At 46.8% G+C, this 20,391-nt stretch overlaps 1 protein-coding gene across 2 annotated transcripts in view; it reads left to right on the top strand.

Moving 5' to 3' along the window:
* The window catches only part of LOC8035533 (kin of IRRE-like protein 1), a 522,359-nt gene that overhangs the window by 418,626 nt on the left and 83,342 nt on the right, over window positions 1-20,391 (top strand). For both annotated transcript variants that reach the window (XM_029974488.4, XM_040504440.2), the window contains exons 2-3: window positions 6,908-7,219; window positions 11,382-11,741. In XM_029974488.4, coding sequence (XP_029830348.3) covers window positions 6,908-7,219; window positions 11,382-11,741 — 672 coding nt within the window. The remainder of the gene's footprint in view (window positions 1-6,907; window positions 7,220-11,381; window positions 11,742-20,391) is intronic.

Below are 20,391 nucleotides of genomic sequence, written 5' to 3'. Positions count from 1 at the left end.
AGACGAAGAATCTGGCGCGCTGCTACAGCCGTCTCGGGCCGAAGCCGACGGAAACGCTCGCTTACGAGCGTGCCTTGACTATCAACTTTCTATGGAAAGCCTTTCTGTTGGGTCCTAGCCATCGCCCTGTTGAGAAGCCCCTGCCGGGTCTCGAAGTGTACACCGACAGGCAGCTGTTTTTCATGGCGTCCTGCTACCCGTTCTGCACTGGGCGCTCGTCTCGAGAGGCGGAGGACAGCTGCAACGAGCCGCTGCGTAACAGCCGCTATTTTCCGGAGGTGTTTACGTGCCGTGATACGAGCTACATGAATCCCCGGCTGAAATGCGCCACGCTTTACTGATTTTACGTGGGGCTTGCGGCTGGCGTATAACATTGCAAAATTGAAAGCCGCCTAGTCGTATACTCACTCGTGGGCTCTTTTCAATTGAATACTGCTCGGCGAAAAAAAACCAAAAAAACACGATTTGTAGAAGCATGTTGGTTTTGAGAGCACCTCCGTCCCTTTCCTCTCCTCCATATTTGTAACAAAGACGAAATCTTTAAGACAAGCATAATTCTTAAGAGGGTCACCGACATTATCCCTTAGCAATGTTCGTGGTACATGTTGGCCTACACTTTGCCTAGACACGCCGAGTTCCGGAATGACGCAAGGCTGCAGCAGCAGCAGAGCCCGATGAATGAACGGAGCACATCAAAAACTTGGCATCGCTAACGTGGACGGCAGCGAAGGGTGCCTTGTCGTGGTCGTAGCATTAACAGGTGCTCCTTCTGATTGAGCACTTGCGCGGGCTGCTTACGCGCCGAGACTGTTACCTTCACGTGGCCCTCGCGTATAGATAACGCAGCGCAGAGCACATGTAACCTCGCATTTATAAGTTATGCCGAATGAAACTTTTGTAATAAGCGAAGCGTGGAATCTATACTATTGTGAATATCTTGTGCGTACTGGGTATCAACTGGTTGAACCTTCACAGTCGTCTGGTTAAAATAAGGCTGCTCGTTGAGCCGATGCATTTTTTACAACAAAATAAACAGTAAAAAAAATTTAATGAAAGTTTGTGTCTTGTTAGTATTAGCCAGAGTGAGCCATGCCAACCTACCTGTTGGGCTGCTTCACACGTGTAGCAGAGCGCTGGTTTCGCGCTTTAGCGGTGCTGTATTTTTTTTCTCATACTCCCTTTGCTTGGGACGATGAAGTCATAGCTGTGTCTGCTCCTGCTTGCGTGAATGGTGGGCATCTATCACAACTGTGCACTCGCAGTTTTGACTAAACTCCTAGTCTAATCAATCTTGCAAATGTCTGCAGTAAAGACAAGGCCACAGACGCGTTAACCTATCCAAGAAAAATGCTTCTGATTATACGATAACTTCTGCAAAAAGAGCACTTTCCAAAATCCACGCGCTCGTGCCCACGCCTTTGTTAGTACTGCAGATATGTATTAGATGGAGTATAGATTGTTCGCACCACCTTCGTGCTGAGATAAATTTTATGAGATCCCATCCTGGCGATTGAAGCGCTCTTAAGGATGTTCTTTGCCCTGTGGCTCCATTAGCCCCAAGAAGCTTCGCCGCGCCCTTTTATGTAAGTTCTCCGTGACGTCACAACCAAACTTTGCCTCGCCGGGATGTCGCGACTTGTAACCCGGAATACATACCATTAATCACTAACGACAAGTTCATGGTACGTGAAAATTCCAGGGGACGTTTAGAGTCGTCGTGTTCTTAAACCGCCGCCCTCAAAATTGATAGTTTGGCATTACAAGTATTCCTGTAGAATTTAGATGAACGCAAAAAGAATCCAACAGTCCATTCTCATTAGGCAGCTTGGCTACGCCACCGCTGTCAAAATGCACCGAAGAAACTTTGAAGGCACCATGAAATAAAGTTTTGGCAGGGATAGATAATTTTAGATTGATACTTTATTAATCACATATAGTTTAGTGGGCCAAAATAAAACTAGGTCGAAGATTTTTTTTCTAAATCTTCTTTCCGAAACTTCAAAGTTTCGGAAAGAAGATATTAAAAAAAATCGCTGACTATTCCTTACTTCTTTTACTTTTAAAGCTCTCCGCCTTGATATTGATATTCTCCAAAGCTCAGGAGAGCTGTCGGTGTTGTAAACTACACCGACAGCGCTCGACACGCACATTAACCTGTGGCTCTTTCCACGTGCAAAACTTTTTACCCTACTCCTGTCGACTTTAGCCCAATGATGCTCTAAGTTTGAAGGCTCCGTAAAAACCACCGGCACTCCATGACGTTGCGATACTTTCTTGAGGTTGTGCGAGACCTTATGCACATAAGGTAAAACCATAGGTCTCCTTTTTGACCTTTCCCTGGCAACCTTACACGGGGCACGAATCCCTCCTACCAGGCTTTCGCCACACCGGTCAGCAAGCCAACTGGGTAGCCACCGTCCTGAAGCCGAGCAGCTTGATTAGCAAAACTACTAGACACACGGTGTGGGAATCACTAAACCAGTTCCTCCTGAAGGAACAGGTTTGTGTTAGTGATGGAAAACAATCAAAACGGGGAGGTGGTTTTATTCTCATGCTATTCGAGGTACAAATAATGAGCGAAATATTGTTGTTAATAAACTTAGGACTCTACCTTTATGCTAATTCTGAACAAGGGATAAAGTGTAAAAGGGTCGCTTAAATGTGGTCGCTTAAGATGGGATTATGAAAATAAATGATGTCGAATAAACATAAATGATTAACATTTCTCCGAGGAAAGAGAGATTCTGTTAATAATATTTTTGTCCTAAAGCGAAACTATCTGCCTCGGCTCCAGCGCTTTTGGCCGCAGTACTTCTAATGTTGGCTTTTCGCTGAGTTGCCGCTACGCTCTGTGCGTGACCAGCATTTTGATCTGCCGGTTGGTATTCAAAAGCCACGCATATGCCACAGCTGAGAGGGTGCCGTAATATCTATTCCTCCGACATCCTAATGATTCCTGCCTAAGAACCTTTGTAGGTTAACCTTTCGCCTGTGAGAAACGGCACCCACTCGTTTCGAACACCTTCAATGCGTACTTTCCGGAAATGCACGCGCAATACCAATTTTTTTCTGCTTCCTTTAAATAGTTTTTACAATGAGAAGAGCGGTTGCCGTAATGCTCAAATGACCATGCGGCCTTAATCTTACAAAGGGCTGACGTCTTCATTGCGCATGCAAATTCGTGACCTTTAAAGCCGCAGTTTCACCGCTCGTGCATTATGCGAAGGACGGGGTGTTTGCTGCCGACGTGATAACATAATTATCCTGCGGACACGTACGCCTCATGCATGTTAAAAGCATGTTTGCTTCGTACCTTTGTATGCCTCGAACGTGTGTGCAGACGGTTTTGGTAGGACGAATGTGACAGGGCCGACGTACAATGAAGAAGCGCACCTGAGACAATGCATGCAGACTGTCATTGTACGATGTATTTGCAGTACGACCGCGAGTTAAAGGCCGACAACCAGACTCTATATTCTGCAAGGCAGAAGATCCTCCTCACAATGGGCGGAAACAGGCAACGGTGGACAGCGTAGAAGAAGGAAAAGTGGATAGTGCGAACTGATCGTCGTCGGTCTTTAAGGAGAATGGTATCAATCGGCATCACACCCGTACTTTTCCCGTATTCGACGAGAATTCGAAGCTCTCGGCCGTACACCCGGCCCGAGCACTGGCCGCCCGTGCACACTCACAGAAGAACACCCCCCAGAATGGCGAAAGCCCGTTTGGCGCCACTGCACTAAATCTTTTTTTTTTTTTTTTTTTTTTTTTTTTTTTTTTGCAATTCCGAAAGGATTCAAAAAAGGAAAAAGGGTTTTGCGTAGTTTCCCGTTTCGTGCGGCGTTGTATCGGAATTCATGTCTTTCCTCTTGGTTTCCCAAACGAGCCAAAACCGGGCACTGGCTACCTTGGCAATCCGCAGTAGCCGACGTCCTCTTTTACGCTCGGAACAAATAAGAAACACAAAACGAACGAAAAACAGCCCAGAAATCTGTACAAAAGAAAAGAAAAGAAAGAAAGCAACGAAAAAATATCGTTACAACCGTGCTAGATTTACTTTTTTTTTTTTTCGACCGCAGTGGCGCAGTGTCATTAAGGGGCTGGACGAGGCGAAGGGGTGGGGGGGTTCAGGGTCAGGAAAGCAGCACCTCTTGGTTTCCCCCCGTAATTATCCCGCTTTATAACAACGGATACTCCTTTTCGCTTCGATTTTCGGCGTCTCCCAAAAGGCCGAGGCCTACGCAGCTCACCCTCTTGAGGCTTTCCCTTTTCGCCTGTTTACACCTTTCTCGTTTCCGCAATTTGCCGCTGCCTATCTTGTTGTCTTTTTCCCGAGTGGTGTAAGTCTGTGGCTACCGTCTCAATTATAGGTTAGGTTTGTTTTTGTTGTATTTTATTTTGTATTTTTGCTTCCCTTACCGTTACTTGATCGAGGCTGTAGCGTCTGTTTTAAGTTGACTTTCCTTGTGCCGATCGAAGTTGTGCCTAATTTGACCTTCCGATTTAGAGGTGATGGTTGTATTTGTGTTTTTGTTTTGCTTCCATGCGGTCTGTCTGGTTTTGGCCCGCAGTTTTTCTGATTGGGAGCTCTATGGAGACTTTTCCCGGGATTTGTTTTGCCCGACGAAATTGCCTTCGTGTGCGGAAATAAAGTGGCTGAAGGCGGATGTTCTTATTCCCCAGGAAATTAAAGGCCCGGATTAGCTGAAACCGCGATGGCGAGGTCTGTTTTGCGGTTTTGATTCGATTTCTATTTGTTTTTGTTTTTTCTTCCGGAAAACGAATAGGACTCACGAACAAAGTAACTCGCTCCTGCGCTCTCCGCGCACTGTTTAGGAATAGCTTTTAGACGGTTTCAGTTTTAGGCCGGGAAATTATTTAGTAATGTCGTACGACCATCACGGAAAGTCACACTAAAGTGTAGAAAAAACATGTGGAGGAGTGTTAAAAATAAAACGACACGATGGCGGAAAGTTGATTCGATTTTTAACGGTTCGTATTGCTTGCGCATCGTCGACGGCACACTACATACAGCCCGTCGCACGACCTTGTTTTGCTTTGCAGTGTATATATCGTCATTGGTATGTATGTAGGTTTCTTTAAGGCCACAGAACGTGTTGCGGATGATGTTTTCGACCTCCAATCAAGATCCAATGGAAGCCGAATCGAACTTTTTTCTGATATTTCGAATTGAATAGGATTTATTCAGAATGAGGTTCTTCAGATATCAGGGTGGGAAAATCGTCGATATATTTCTATTCCCATATGTTTAATTCGTTCAATCGAAATCATAAGACTTGCCCTTATACTTCAGTGCAAACCAATACTCCCGTTTCTCGGCCGCCTGTAAAGCCTTCGGTACAAGCACCTTTGAAAGAATGGCAAATCTGAGCACACCGACTGACACGCAGAGAGTCTAGATCGCAAACTGATTCGCCGAGTATCTAAGGGAGTTCATTCTGGAGGACGTTTCAGTGCCTTTGACGCAAGAGCCCTGTTTTACGGGCACTTACATGCGACACTTAATTGAAAGAAATATATGTTTCGAGGTGCCTCGATAAGACAGGTATACGTCACTAAAAGCACTTTACACCTCTCCCCCCTCCCCAAGCATTTATTTTTATGAATATGGTTGGGGAATATTTTGGGGCGGCGATACTTATTCTGACTGTCGTGATATGACGCTTTTATTTCAGAACAACTTGCCAAACCATAAAAACTTTTTTGGAATCGCTCCCAATTCAAGATGAGTTTCAGAGCGCATATAACTTGCTAACATATGTTTAGTTCGGCGATTCTTAGTTGATTTTTGTGACACACTTTTCTCGACTTACTTAAATAAAAAGTTTTAGAGATTTCAGTGTTTATATAGCGATTCCGACGCATGGTTCAATTTTGGCTCGACGTGCTGAGATACCAGGATCACTGCTTATGGAAAATCTGTTTCGCGACGTAAATATTGCGGGAAATGTTTTTCATTCCGGGGAAACTTAATTTAAATGTAATCGTGTCTCATCCAGGTACCTACACACAATGAGAACTGCTTTTAGTTTGCGGTTTCTTTAAGAAGGCGCTTAGAATGTACTATTTTAAAGAATTGGCTAACCAGCTCGCGATCACGGCTCTGCGCATGCCCATCGGCATATGCTGGTTTGCCAGTCCTTTAAAAGAGCGGTGCAATCATTTTTGTACTTTGCGCGAATACCGTTTAGAACGAATCCCTGACTTTAATAACTTATGATATACGCTTTCGTTTTTCGCCACACGCATTAAAAATCGCGAAAAAAACAACAAACGAGCGGAGTTTATTTTGTTAGCTCGCAGGCAGAACAAGCAGCCACCTGATTTGAAGCCGATTATATGCCGCCAATGTTGATCGTGGGAACGCGGCGAGGTTGGCAAAACACAGGCCACGCGCTGAGTTCCAGACATTGTTGGAGTTCGGCTATTGTTGTCGTTGCAGCGATTGGATATGGGCCACTATTCGAATGCTTGTCCAGCTATTAATTATCACGAGTCCAATTCGAGTGCTCACGCAGTGCTTGGGTTCAATCTATGAGCCGCGTTCAGATATCGTCACTGGGTACTATGCCGACACTGCGACCCTCAGGCTACGTCATCGAGTTTTGGAAGGAGAGACTGAAAAGAAACGCTCGCTTTTATCCTTAAAATTACTCTGCCACAAAAAAAGTTTTATTTTTCAATGGTGTCGTGTGCGAGTATGCTTACTCCCACTAATGGCACTAAACTCGTACGTTTGAAGTGAAAAACATTCCAACTGAATATTGTTGCACCGCCCCTTGAAAGCAATCCAGTCCGAAGGCCTTTTAGGCACCCGTGATACAGATACGTAACATTGCCCATAGAACTCTTCACTAACACCGTGTTTCTGATGTCCCTTTCACAGGCACGGTGGCGAGCGTGCAGGAGTTCGAGGTGACGCCAAGCGACACAGAGGTGAACCCGGGCAACGCTGTGACGCTGAGGTGCAAAGTGCGGAACCGTCGCGGCGAGTGCGTCTGGCTCAAGAACGGCTACGCGCTGGGCCGCATCCCGGACAAGTACGACTTCGAGCGGGAGCCGCAGGACGGCGACTGCTCAGTGCAGATCCGCAAGACGACGCTTGAGGAGGACGACGGCTCGTGGCAGTGCCAGGTGACAAGGGCATCGCTGCAGGACGCGCCCCTCAACTCCAACGAGGTCAAGCTCGTCGTGCGAGGTAACCGCGTCCCTCATTCGGAAATTTCGTAGTGGCCAGATTTACACCGATGGGGAGAATAGTGAGTAGGGAATAATGGCAGTATAATACCTTGAGGGGATCTCCTCAAGTTGGAGAAGGTATACAAAAGAGTACAGTTACTTTCATCTGCAATGGAGCGCAACCCGTGCAATCTGGACGACTGGTTGCCATTGAACCAATCTGTCTGGTTCTCGATTGGGTTCGAGGGACTTGCCAAGCCTAGCTCAGTGCTTTTCCAACTGAGCTAACCATTGGCTAACCGCCAGTAGAGCAAACAAACAATAGTTGCCACCAATCTTCAAATCAAATCAAATCAAAATGCTCTATTTTTCTCCATTTGGAGAGGGAAGACAGAGAAAAAAGCAACATAACAGTTGCGTGACAGGTCTCCATCTCCCCTCAGCAGCAGCTGAGACAGCACACAAAACAGTTAACAAAAAAAGAAATGTTTTATGTAGTTATTCGTTTGATATAAAACAAAAGCAAAACAAAAATGAAAAATCGCCTCACGTCATTCACCTACACTGACACTGAAAGCTCAACAAATTTCCGTCTGATTTACCCTTGCGATGTAACCATCGCAAGGGTAAATCAGATGGAAATGAGTACATAGAATGACTTCAGGCAAATTTTTGCACAGGCACCAGTCTCCTAAAATGCGCGAGTTAGGCCCCATTTCAGCTGCAAGTAAATTAATATTTCGTTTAAGTCAGTGAATGCTAGGCAAAGTGTGCACGATCGCCCCAATAATCCCACCTCAAGATAATACGCCATCTTGCTCCACGGATGTCACGTGACCGTGTGACGTCACACTGGTCGACCAATAACCGCCACGAACGTCACGTGACCCCGTGACATCCATAGGTCAACCAATGGCCGTCATCACTTCTTAATCGATTATCGATTACGTTCTAAATAGCTATTGATTGATTATTGAGGTGGCAGTGTACACTTCTTGTACTACTATGGTGTTCGAGGACATCAAGAGAATCCATCGCATAATTTTAAAGTGCAACGTTCTTTGGCTAGGTGTTCGGCATTTCGTGAATCCCAGAAGTGAAGCCTGAATAAGAGCATGGCCGCGAGGCTCGACACTGATTGGTTGACGTGTGGGAGAGGAGGATTGATGTGCTCGACGCTGACTGGTTAACGGGGTTCTCATGTGGCCAGGGTCGGACTGAGGAGGAGACATAGGCGAGCAGGCGAGGTGTGGAAGAAGGAGTGGGTTAGGAAGTTCTGGATTATCACCAGGCTTATAATTTCAAGTGTACACATGCCACGCGTTAAGTTATCTGATGAAGAGCGCCGTGAACGTAGGCGTCTTATAATCAGGCTAGACGTGCTGCTAAACGATTACATAGGTTTGTGAGGCTAGAACGTTTCACGTATACTAGAGAATGGCCTAGCAATTTTCCTTGTATTTTAATTAATAATTATAATACTAATAATTTTATTCAACTCTGAAGGGGTTTAAGCAGCACAGAAAGGCCGTTAGCCCGTACGTGAGGTTTGTGGCGCCGCACTACTACAAACTCTGCATGTTCGAAACCCAAAAGAAAAACACAGAAAACCAGTATATACAAGAGAAATAAGGGGAAACAGGACGTGGTGTTCATTGTCCCTGAAGGAAGCGTGATGCCTCTTTGCACCAAGCTGTGAGGTCTTTTTGCCTAGGGGCGGACACTCCGTCATGTCCTCCGGTAGTGAGCGCCAGAGCGCCGCAATTCTCATTAGGGAAGAGTTCCTAGGCCGCTCGGTACGCTCGAATAGTGGCTGTAGGCCACCGGACCTGGTATGGCGAACATGCAACAGTAGCGGGAGCTCGGAGTCCCTCGGAAGGAGGCACTTCGCTAGGAGCCGCAGCGATGCTACTCCAACCCCTCCATTTGTAAAAGTTCTTGCGTGGGCAGGTCACGGTAGCGTGGGAGACAAAAAGAGGCCTGCCGCCTTAGAACCGCATAAGCAACTCGTCGCGGCACACTTTCGTGGGAAGCTGATAACAAGAGGTGATAGACCTCAGCACAGTGCTCCAGGTGTGGGAGCCCCGCGCCGGCTCCGCGGGTGAGTCAGGATGCTGGCATTTCTGCCCCAACACCGCCCCGATACAGGGGTATAGTAGGAGACGCGTTCATAAAATAACATGCCATTCAGGAAGTTTTCTTGCAACCAAACACTCTAAGCGATGCTCGTGCTCTCGATTCTCTCGAACATAACTCACGCAGTCCATCAATACAATTGACGTGGGGAACCGGGCGTATTACAAGGACTGAATACAAGCTTAGAACTAAAAATTAAGTCTGCGTTGTGACTCGGGGTACGTTAAAAGTTATTCTGACTTACTTCACTAAAGCAGATAATTTGCCGATTACCCTCAACTAGCATTCCTTCTTCGTGCGTTTTATCCGATACAAAGATGAGAGTTCAGTCAAAACTGTGTAATATTCTCTTCTTTGTGGTTCGTCATTGTGTTATATATGTCATCCGGGTTTTCAGTCCCTTGCCTCTTTCTCAAACTCTGATTTCTTCGGCCAGAAGCGACTTGTTCAAGTTTGGACGCTTTTTTTTTTTTTTTTGCTGTTTTATTATCACAGTTGACTGCGCTCTTGAGTAGTGGTGTAGAGCTTAAACTTGTGATACTAATCGACGCGTTAAAATCAAGGAGAAGCCTTTCGCGTAGAAAGTACTCTTTCCCTTCAGTTAAATTTCTGCAGGAAACCACGTTTTTAGGTGATGTTGCCGACTGGTCAATAAACAGCCCAAGCACATTTTGAAACATCTTAGAGCTTCTTAATATGATGTAAACTTGTACACAATAGCCTATTTTGTTTGTTTCATGTGCATGAAATTTAGAAATTAATCCCGTTTCCCAGTGTCTCTGAAAGTTTACTTTCCCTCAAGTAAGGTTCTCTTGCAGGAAAGCGCGCTTTCCGGTAATCGCGACTTGCGAGCACAACAAACGAACGGCCCAAGCACATTTTGAAAGATCGTAGGCCTCCTTAATGTGATTTATGTTAGCAGTAGCCTTTATATATATATATATATATACGCTTCAAGTTAGAGAAAAGCAAAAAAAATGTTGCAATTTTACAAGCTAATCTTGTGCAAATTAAAGTTTTGAAACAAGTGGATTCTTCCCCTCCCTATTTGTTCATAGAATTCAAGCAATGACAACGCGATAGTGTAGCGTATGAGCAACCGTATCGGTGCTACATAACTATATTATTACTTTGGGGGCTTTACGATGATATAAACATTTCCTAAATCAAGCCTTACAAATAAGCTGCTGTTTTGTTTTAAATTATTGCTGTAAAGCTTTACAGGGTATCCAACAAAGAGTCACTTCGATACATGGCTTGCATAGGACTTCATTGCATCATCTTGGTGGTCAGTAGTTCTTATTTTTCCTGAGAAAAACATTTCGGCGGTGTGAGACGTATGCACCGAAAAGTGCACGCAAAGCGGAAAAACCACCATCATGGCCGCTGATGGGACGTCAGGACAAGTGATGTATTTGTAAAGCGAGTATTGCTGGGCTCAGATGTAACCAACGACCGCAATCATGGTAGTAAATCGCGAAGGTATCTGGACGCTTTGGGAAGAAGTGTAAAATGAATCCACTGAAACGTTTTGGATCGGTGGCCGAGTATGTTAAGCTATCGCAGACTGGAACACCTGGAGCGAAGGCTCGCGCCAGAGAACCCATAGATCCTGGGATCGATCTCCACCCCTACTAGTCTTAATCTAGATGACCATTGCACCGGCCTGCCAGCCTGTATCACTACTGCGTGGTGCACATTAGGAACACCAGGCTGTCAGTAGTACTGCACACGCCAAATTTCTCGTCTTCAGCGAAGACACCAGTGCCGGCTTGCTCGAATCAGCATCTTAGATTAGATTGTGAAAGTAATCTTGTCAAGTTTGGGCGCCCGAGCGCTTGAGACTGGACTTCACGTGTCGCTCCATCGCTCGTGCGATATCTCTGACAATGCTCTCTTTCACACAATCTTAGCTGAGACGCCAATTCTTGTGAGCTTGCCCAGGCACCTAATGCGGCAGACTAACTTATCTCTGTCTAGACATAAAGACCACGCATTTCTACGAAAATCTCCCATCACCGTATTTTTCTGTGTTCTTCCCGCAGAGCAACCGCACCCTCCCCGGCTGGAAGAAGGCACGAACCCTCTGCCTCCCGGCGGCCACTTCAAGACGAAGGCCGGCGACCCTCGGAGGTTCCAGTGCGTGTCTCGCAAGGGGAACCCGCCCGCGTCGCTGCGCTGGTACCTGGACTCGCAGGACGTGTCCCACCTGGCCAACCAGACCAACCAGACGGACGTGGAGAAGCGCGGCACCTGGCAGGCCCTGTCCGTGTTCGACTACACCTTCGTCAAGGCGGACAACCGCAGGGAGCTCAAGTGCGTCGCCTACCACGGCGCTTACGAGGAGGGACCTGGTACAGGAGGCCCGGGACATCGGGACGTGGCCGTCACGCTGGACGTCATGTGTGAGTGGCAGGCTTTATCACGTGTATTATTTAGACAATATTATGAGGCAATCAACATTTTGCAAAGGAGCTGGACGCTAAAGGTGTGACTCCCCTAGATACAACAGATAAATAAAAACCACCCACAGGAAAACAACTGATACCGCACAATAAAAAACAACAACATAATAGTAGTCACAAAGATGTGGCAGGTCTTCAACAAATTTAGTGTCAAGACTCTTTTTTGAAAGTGTTAAGTAACAGACATTTAAAGCACGAGGAAACAAAGCAATAATACCGCAATACAATAGCGGGGAATATACGATACCGTAAACAACATTATACTAGATCAAGGGTCACCAAACGTCTTGTCTAAGGCTCAGGATTGGGAGTATGTCGCTGTCTCGAGGGTCGGAAAATAAATAAGATAATATAAATGTTCAAATACTAACTAGATAAACTTAAATATGCATATCAATACTGGAATTTCATTTGAAGGGAATCTTTACAGAATATAAACAGCATCAATACATATCCTTTATTTTTAAATTAAATATTTTGCTAATTATGACATTACAAAATATTTGTGACGCAGAAATCTCGCAAGGCATGCATGGAAGCGCATATATGTTTTACCATGTTAACACAATGTAGACGACTAATGAGAATGGTAGAACTGACGACGACATTATGCAATAGTTATGGCACTGTAACGGTTGAGACACGTTTTACTCGCAAGACACCATCGTGCCCGAGCCAAGTGCGCGTTCCGCCCCTTCTTCTTTTTCCTCGTTCTGCACCAGCAACTGGCGGGCCGTCTACTCTACATCCTAACAAAACGCCTCTCCTTGAGATGTGAATATAACAATGTGTAAAGATCAGTTCCCTTGGTAGGCCACTAGCTGATCTGCATGGGCAATGCCCGCCGGCCGTCCACTCTCACTGTCCTTAGGGTGGTAATCATTGCAGCCGATTCTCCACACCGTCATCTATGGTCTCATCCTTCGCGCTACTGGCTTCACTGCGATTCCTCTGCTGGCATAACTCAGAGTATGAAGATCACACAACACCAAATCGCCGACATAGTGCTCCACAGGCATCCTCTTCTTGTCATAATATTTACGCTGGAACGCTTTTGCTTTCCTTTGAGGCTTCAGTGCGACGGCATGTGCCTCTTGCAACCTTGGAGTCAAGTCAGTTACTAATTCTAGAGAATAATTGCACAAGGTTGTTTCAATTTGCTTATTGCGGGATTCTCCTGGCTTCCGGAGCTCTCGTCCATAGCACATGAGCGCTGGAGTATACCTCGTTGTGACGCTTCCGCAGGCCCGCATTTTAAATGATATATCTGGAACTCTGAGGTCCCAGTCCTTGTGCTCATAGAAGTAAGTAATGAGACACTGCTTCGGAGTGGAATTCTGGCGTTCAACCAGGTGTCCCGTCGGTCGATGTGGTATTGTATGTCTGTCCTTGATTCCAGGATATTTCAGGACTGCCTTCCACAAGTTGCTGTCGAAGACTTTGCCGTTGTCACTTGAATTACTCTTCAGGAACATATAGCGGCAAAAAATTATCAGCATCCATTCTAAGATAACTTTGCTTGTGGTAACGCGGAGAGCAGACAGTTCTACAAACTTGGCGAATTTATTTACTACCACCAGAAGGTGTCTGCTTTGTTGAGATGTACTTGGAAGCGGCCTTTCAGGTCAACACTAAGCTAAGTCATCGGATACACGGCCCGTGTGCTGTCCATGATGCTCTTCGGCTTCTATCGGCGTGGCTTGAGCATCTGGCAAGACTTGCAAGAACATATATATCGCGATACGTCAGACCGCATGCCAAGCCAGATGTAACGCTGCTGGATCCGCTTCAACGTCTTACAATAGCCAGTGTGACCACTGAGAGGATGTTCGTGGTACAGTGGAAAGGCTGTCTGACACAACTGGAGGGGGATCCAGACAACCTGTCTTTCTCCAGAAATCTGGCCCAGAATTCCTTCCTGTTGTAAATCACTGTCCTCGGGCAAGCTCCGGACCTGACGAGCCTGAAAGGGGCTCGAAGGTAAGATTCCACGTTCCATCAATGCTATCATCCTGGCCAGTTTTTGTTCTTGCCTTTGCTTCTTGGCCAGTTGAGCATCATCGTTTAGGGCTGTCAAATCCAGCTCTTGTACGAGAACCGCTTCTTCAAAACGTACATAGTGTTCAGGCTCCGGAGCTTCAATTGGGAACCACTCCTCTGTCTCTTTTGTTGACTCAGGCGGACATGCTGTGGACTCGCGCTACTCAGACCATCTGCTCAATGCGTCTGCAGGGCTGATTGCTCGTTTTCGTCGATGTTTAACAACGCAGTTGAAAACTTAGTCTTAAAACTCAGCGGTGCACGCGGCTTGAGGGTTGCTCTGTTGTGAACATCCACTTTAAGGAGGCATGGTCGGTGTGAATATCAAAATTAGTGAAGCCTAAACTTGTCAATGGCCCACAGGATTGCCAGGTACTCCCATTCCTGCACGGTGTAGTGTCTTTCTGCTTCCTTGAGGGTCTTGCTGATAAATGAAACCGGCCTAAGTTGACCATATTGGTCCTGCAGGACTGCAGTCAGGCCCGCGGCACTTGCATCGGTCTCGAAAACAAACGGTGTGTTGAGGTCCGGTAGCGCTAGTACCACATTATCCGCAAGATCTCGTAGATTGTTGAAAGCTGTTTGCTGCTAGCTTTCCCATGTCCATCTAACGTCCTTCCGCAGCAGGAATGTAAGGGGTCTTGCTACTTCTGAAATTCTAGCAATATTTCGATAATATCCTGCTATACCCAATAATGATTGCAGCTTTTTTACTGTCCGGGAGGTGGGAAAGTCTCTTACTGCAGCAACCTTCTCTGGATCTGGGCGACATTTCCTCAAAGAAATTATATGTTCTAAACACTTCATCGACTGCGTGCACAGTTGGATCTTGCTGGGATTGATTGTGAGAAGAGCCTGCTCAATCCTGTGCAGCACTTCCTCAGTGTGGCCCAGGTTGTGTTCCAGGGTGCTGGTGTAAATTAACACATCATCTAGAATAGCCATGCAGAATTTGTGCTCGATGTTTCCCAACACCTTGTCCACCAGAGCTTGGAGAGTGGCTGGTCCGCCAGCTACCCCAAAGGGCATTCTCTTAAGCTCGAACGTGTCCCGGTGACATAGAAATGCCGTCTTGGGTACGTCCTCGTTGTGTACTGCAATTTGAAGAAAGCCCTGAGACAAAACAAAACTTGTGAACCACCTTGCTCTTCTCAGCTCGGCTAACACGCAGTCATTAGCATCGGGTAGACGGGCACAGTTTTTTTTAGGATTTAGAGGGCGGCCGACATCTAGTCTATTACCTCCACTGTTTTTGGCCACTAATACGGGCGCACAGGACCAGTGGCTCTGACTTGGTTGGATTAGGTCTTGTCGTAGTAGGTCTTCATTTCAGTTGTCTATGATTTGCCGTTTTTGAGCGTTGACTGGGCGAAGTCTGCAACAGGTTGGAGAGGACTGCCCAGTATTTATGGAATGCTTCTCTAATCCGATGCAGCCTGGACGTTTGTGAAAAATGGTGCAAAATCGTCCCAGCAGAGCCACAACATTGAATGCTTGGCATCACGAACCTCAGGCTTGTCTTCCCGCCAGTACTGGGCATCTGTAGCTTTTCCTTCCTCCGTATCCTTGTCCTCTTCGCTCTCGGCAAACAGACCTTCCAAACTGTACGCCTCTTCACACGTAGGTGGAATGACATCTTTTCTCTGGCTTCCGCCCTTGGTCAAAGGGATAAGCCTCTGAAGGGTGTCTACCAATTTGGAAAACCGGCCATTATCAGGGATTTTGAATAGCCTGGAAAACTCAGGGAATTTGTGCATCTATCAGGGATTTTTTTTTAAAGTGTTACAGATTTAGAAGTGCCACAGATTGACTCTCACAGTCCAGAATTTTTCAGATATCAATGGAATGGGCCAAACGCAAAATTGAGATTTCTTCGTGAAATCGAGCAAGAACTCTGCGATTCCAATGACGGCCGACAGATTCTTGAAGTGGGAAGCTGTGGCCTTCATATTGTGAACGGTGCATTCAAACCCAGGCATGCGGCAACAGGGTAGCAACTCGTAGAATTTCTCCGGGCTATGTGCAGTTTATTCAAATGCGTACCCGCCCGACGTGCTGAATACGCGCGCATCACCGAGAGCAACATCTACCCTTTGAAGTTTTGTGCTGTGCGGTGGCTTGAAAACGTGCGTTTAATTTTGAGGGCTCTTGAGGTTCTGCCGTACCTAAAGGTGTACGTTGAGTCGTGTCGAACGAGAACAGGCGACCGACTAGCGCCAGTTACGGCGTGGTTGAAACAGCCATCCATGATCATCTGCCGCCTCCGAAGCTAACCTTCATGCTTAGTGTCGCGGAGGAACTGCAGCCGTTCCTGGCTCAGGTCCAGAGTGATTCGCCAATGTTTCCATATCTCGGAACAGCGTTGGAAAATCTTCTGCGATCTTTTATGGGTAAAATATTAAAGAAAGAAGTGATGATGGCCGCGGACAGTCCGCTGAAGTTTATAAAGGTGGACATGGAGCAACCAGCAAATGGTCTTGCAAAACCCAAGATTGACCTTTGCTTTGCGACAAGGAATGCACTCCGAAAGGCCTCGAAACTGTCAAATGTGACTATCCTTGCATTCAGAAGGCACTGCTCCACTTTTCTGAAAAACTGCGCGAAAAATATTGCGGAAAGGTTGCCACTGAAGTTTAAACTGGCGAGGGGATCGGCGTGTCTGGATCCTGCCTGCGCGCTGATTTCTGAACTCGGCGAAAGGTGTTTAAGTGATGCACTCGAAGTTTTAACAGAACACCAGTGGATGATTGGAGCGGAAGCAGATCTTGCTTTCAGGTCGTACAAGCATGTGTGCTCTTTAGCCTCTACGCAGGCAGCACTGAAAAGTTTTGACAGAAGCACGCATCGGCTGGGCGCCCTTTGGGCAGGCTTCTGTGGTTCAAACAAGGACCTATTCACTTTTGCCAAGATGATTCTTTCTCTTTCGCACGGAAATGCGTCTGTTGAGTGGGGATTTTTCATCAACAAGGACCGTCTCGTCAAAATCAGAAAGAACAACCTCTGGTCGCGCAATGAATCACCTACGACACCGTGTCGTCGCCTGGAGGAGTTCTTAGTGTGCAGCTGACCAAGAGGATGCTTCAAATGGTGCGTGGAGCGAACGCGCGGTAGAAGGAAGAGCTGGAGAGGACGAGAAACGAAAGAGCCGACATATTGAGGACTGAACAGGAAAGGAGACGTGCCGCCGCCGCTTTGAAGGAGCTTGAGCTCAAAAAAACAGAAAGTCGACCTTGGCTGCCTCCGAGATGGAGGTGTCCCTTATTCAAACGAAAATAAACTCTTTAAAGCAGTGAAATGCTGGGGAATTGTACGCGAGCTGAGAACATGGCAGTATGGTTTTACCTTTTTTATATATATTTTATTCGCTGTGAATTTTACTAACCCTTCCGTTCTGTTTTCTTTTTGAATTTAAGAAAAGTTACTCGTTACCGTTCAAAGTGTACTATGTCGTTTTTTTTATTTTATAACATGCTTTTTAGAGAGTGACAGCATCTGGCGACATCAGGTCAGCCCATCTTAATCTAAAACAAAGTTCTGTGTCACTCAGGAAATTTTGCAAAGGGCTCATGGAAAACCTGGAAAACTCAGGGAATTCGAAAATATCAACTTCGTATACACCCTGCTCTGGTGCTCACATCCAAGCGTCAAAGCTTTCAAAGCAACGTGTGCGGAAATACCACTAGTGCCAAGAAAGTCTGCGCCCTGCACAATGTTCCGGCAAAGGTCTGGCACACGGAGGAACCGCTGCTTCTGTGATCCCCCTGTTGAACGCACGCGGCACATCACAGAAGTGCTTTTCTGAGACCACCCAGCAGCAAGACAAAGGCAACATTGCTCGTGACGGTGATGGTGCTCCTCCACCTAAGGCTGCCCTTAAAGGCTGCATTTCCCGTCAGACTGGTGCTTGACCCAGTGTCGAGGAGCGCACGAAAAGTAGTATTCCCTATAGACGTCCTGCAATGCCCAGGGGGCGCTGCGAAAAGGGATTTGTTAAGACTTGTTTTACGCTCTAAAAAAGAGGGGGTGTAGACGTTACACCCCTTGTCACATATACGACACCCCAAAACTTCGGTTGGATGTACAGTGCACTGACGTTGTATCGACGCTACCAAGTTTCACGAACGGCTTGATTGCCGAGTTGTACAACCCATAAAAATAGCTAATATAACTGCGACTGACTGAAAAAAAATAAGTTATCGGGGTTGCCTAGGCTCAACCGCAAAACCTGTGTGTTTTTTTTCCTGTAGACTTTGATACGTACTTTAGCTGTTCAATATTAAAGAACTTGAGATTCGGCGAGTTGGTTGTTCATGTTTCGAGTGCGCTAAACGTCGACAAACTGTTTAATATGTTATATCGCACCGTCATCAACCCTCTCGCAATAGTTGGGGCAGTCAGTTCGATGTCAGCGCGCTGTACGTCCAACTGAACTTTTGGGGTGTCGTATATGTGACAAGCGGTGCAAAGTCTACACCCCCTTTTTTAGAGTGTAGTTAGTTCACACTTGACCGTCTCAAACTTTCATACGTGTAGAAGCGTGCCTTCTCTGGTGCAGAACGCGAGATCAAGAGACAAATACAAAGAAACAACAAAGATTCGAACGCCGTCGAAGCACAGGTTCAATCAAGACGCCATGAGCGTGAGTCAAGAAACGCCGTTTCACGCGTTCCGAAGTAAAAATAGAAAAAAAAAAAGGAAAAGGAAAACGTCGCGACACCAGATGTTCTGAAGTCGCCACTTTAGAGATAAGAGATGCGTGCCCTAGCGGTGTTGGCATAAATCTGGCACTTTCCATTGTTTTGAGGCGTTGAATCTAGCCGATTTATTACGTCCAAGGGTGTTTTTCCGTTATTCAGCACCACACAGAAAGTAACAAAACCTCAGTCAATGTGCCGTGATAGTGCGAGGCCCACTCAGTTGAGCTTGTACTACCCAAAATGAGGGCGCCACAGTTTGTTCAAAGCTTCTCCGAAGGAGGCCTATATTGTAGATGGTTGAGCGTGTTGGTTATTAATTTACGATAAGGAAAGAAGGACATTTAAGACAAACAGACAAGACAGGCTTTAGACTTTCAACGGAGCTGGAAAAGTGGCTCGTTTCCACCGGCTGTTGCAGCAACCTGCACTGGTGTGTAGACGCTCGCGCAAACAGCACCTACTGTCTGCTATTTCCCAGACAACTTGCTTGCATTTGGCGGTGTTGGTTGCAGCGAAAGCAACGACACGAGGCCTGACGTCTGCCCGTCGGCCACTGGCGTGAAGTGTGTCCCACGCCTTCGCAGCAATGGCAAAGGATTTGGGAAATGATAACTTTGATGCTTTGCTGAGCGCTGAAAAATCGGATCGTGTAAGCCCACGTGGTAAGGAGTCCCACTGACCGTCGCTGCACCGATTTGATTCCTGTAACACGACGGTTGGGTAGCCGCAGGATTCAGAGGTCAGGGATAGGCTGTGGGAGCAACCGGGGTGGTCGTGGTCCACGTATCGGCACTTGATCCGGTTACCGGAGGGGGTCGCGCCGTCGCCGGACCGTAAAACGCCATTTCCCCGGCAACCTAATTTGTCGGCTGAGGGAGAGGTACCTATTTCAGGCGTCGCCACACGAGTTTCATTAGGCGATCGGCGGTATCGGCGAGTCCCCTGGGTGTGGCAAAGGTCCTTTTTTTACGAGATCCTGAAATTGTGGGCGCATTTGGCGGAGTACCCGCTCAACTTTCTGGGCATCTGTAGCGGGCTCACCGATCCGGTCGTAGAAAATACTGATGACGTAAATATACTGCTTAAGATTTTCTTCGGGGTGTTGAGTTTTTTTCCGCAGGTCTTCTTTCAGTAGCTTCTTTTTTTTCTACTGGATCGAACTCGCTTTGGAACCCAGTGACAAAATTGTCCCAGCTCGGAAAGGTGCCTGCGAAGCGGAACCAAAACTAAGCACTTCCTTCGAGTCATGCGGGAACGAATCGGCTGGTGCGGTCATATTGCTGGACACCAGGAATAAAGCAGAAACTCTCGAGCCTGTCTATAGACTCCTCAGGTGATTGTAAGCCCCCAAATCTAAGGAACTTGGGAGGCTGGATGGTGATAGGTCGAAAGTACACCGGGTCTTGATCTTCTCCGCTGGTTTCAGTGACGGCCGCCGTTAGACGAGGAGCGGGTCATCTTCTGCGACCTCGCTAGGGGCTGCCAGCAAGATATCTCGAACATAAGCGTCCATCTGCTCACACTGCAGTAATGATCCGTCCGTCTGCTGCATCATGACACGCAAAAAGTCTGGCGGTAGATACTCCGAATGTTGAGGCATCCTCTGTTGGACGAGATCCCACTTGTAACGGTTCAGACTCGTTTTATTCTTCTTGGGTTGCCAAAGGCATGGTAGCGCTTTTTTGGACGAGGACAAAAGAAAGAAAGACAAGACAGACACGAGCGCTGACTGCAACTATTTAATCAACATGGAAATACGGCATATATACACGCTTCGATCCTATCAATCAGCCAACCCCAGGCCATACCTGAATGCTGGCCTATACGCTCCGTGCGGGAACTATAGGGGGCGC

The sequence above is a fragment of the Ixodes scapularis genome, unplaced genomic scaffold (assembly GCF_016920785.2).
Source record: "Ixodes scapularis isolate PalLabHiFi unplaced genomic scaffold, ASM1692078v2 PGA_scaffold0__279_contigs__length_252992795, whole genome shotgun sequence".
NCBI classification, from domain to species: Eukaryota; Metazoa; Arthropoda; class Arachnida; order Ixodida; family Ixodidae; genus Ixodes; species Ixodes scapularis.
Note: the sequence above shows the minus strand (reverse complement) of the source record. Positions and strands in the feature narration are given on the sequence as shown.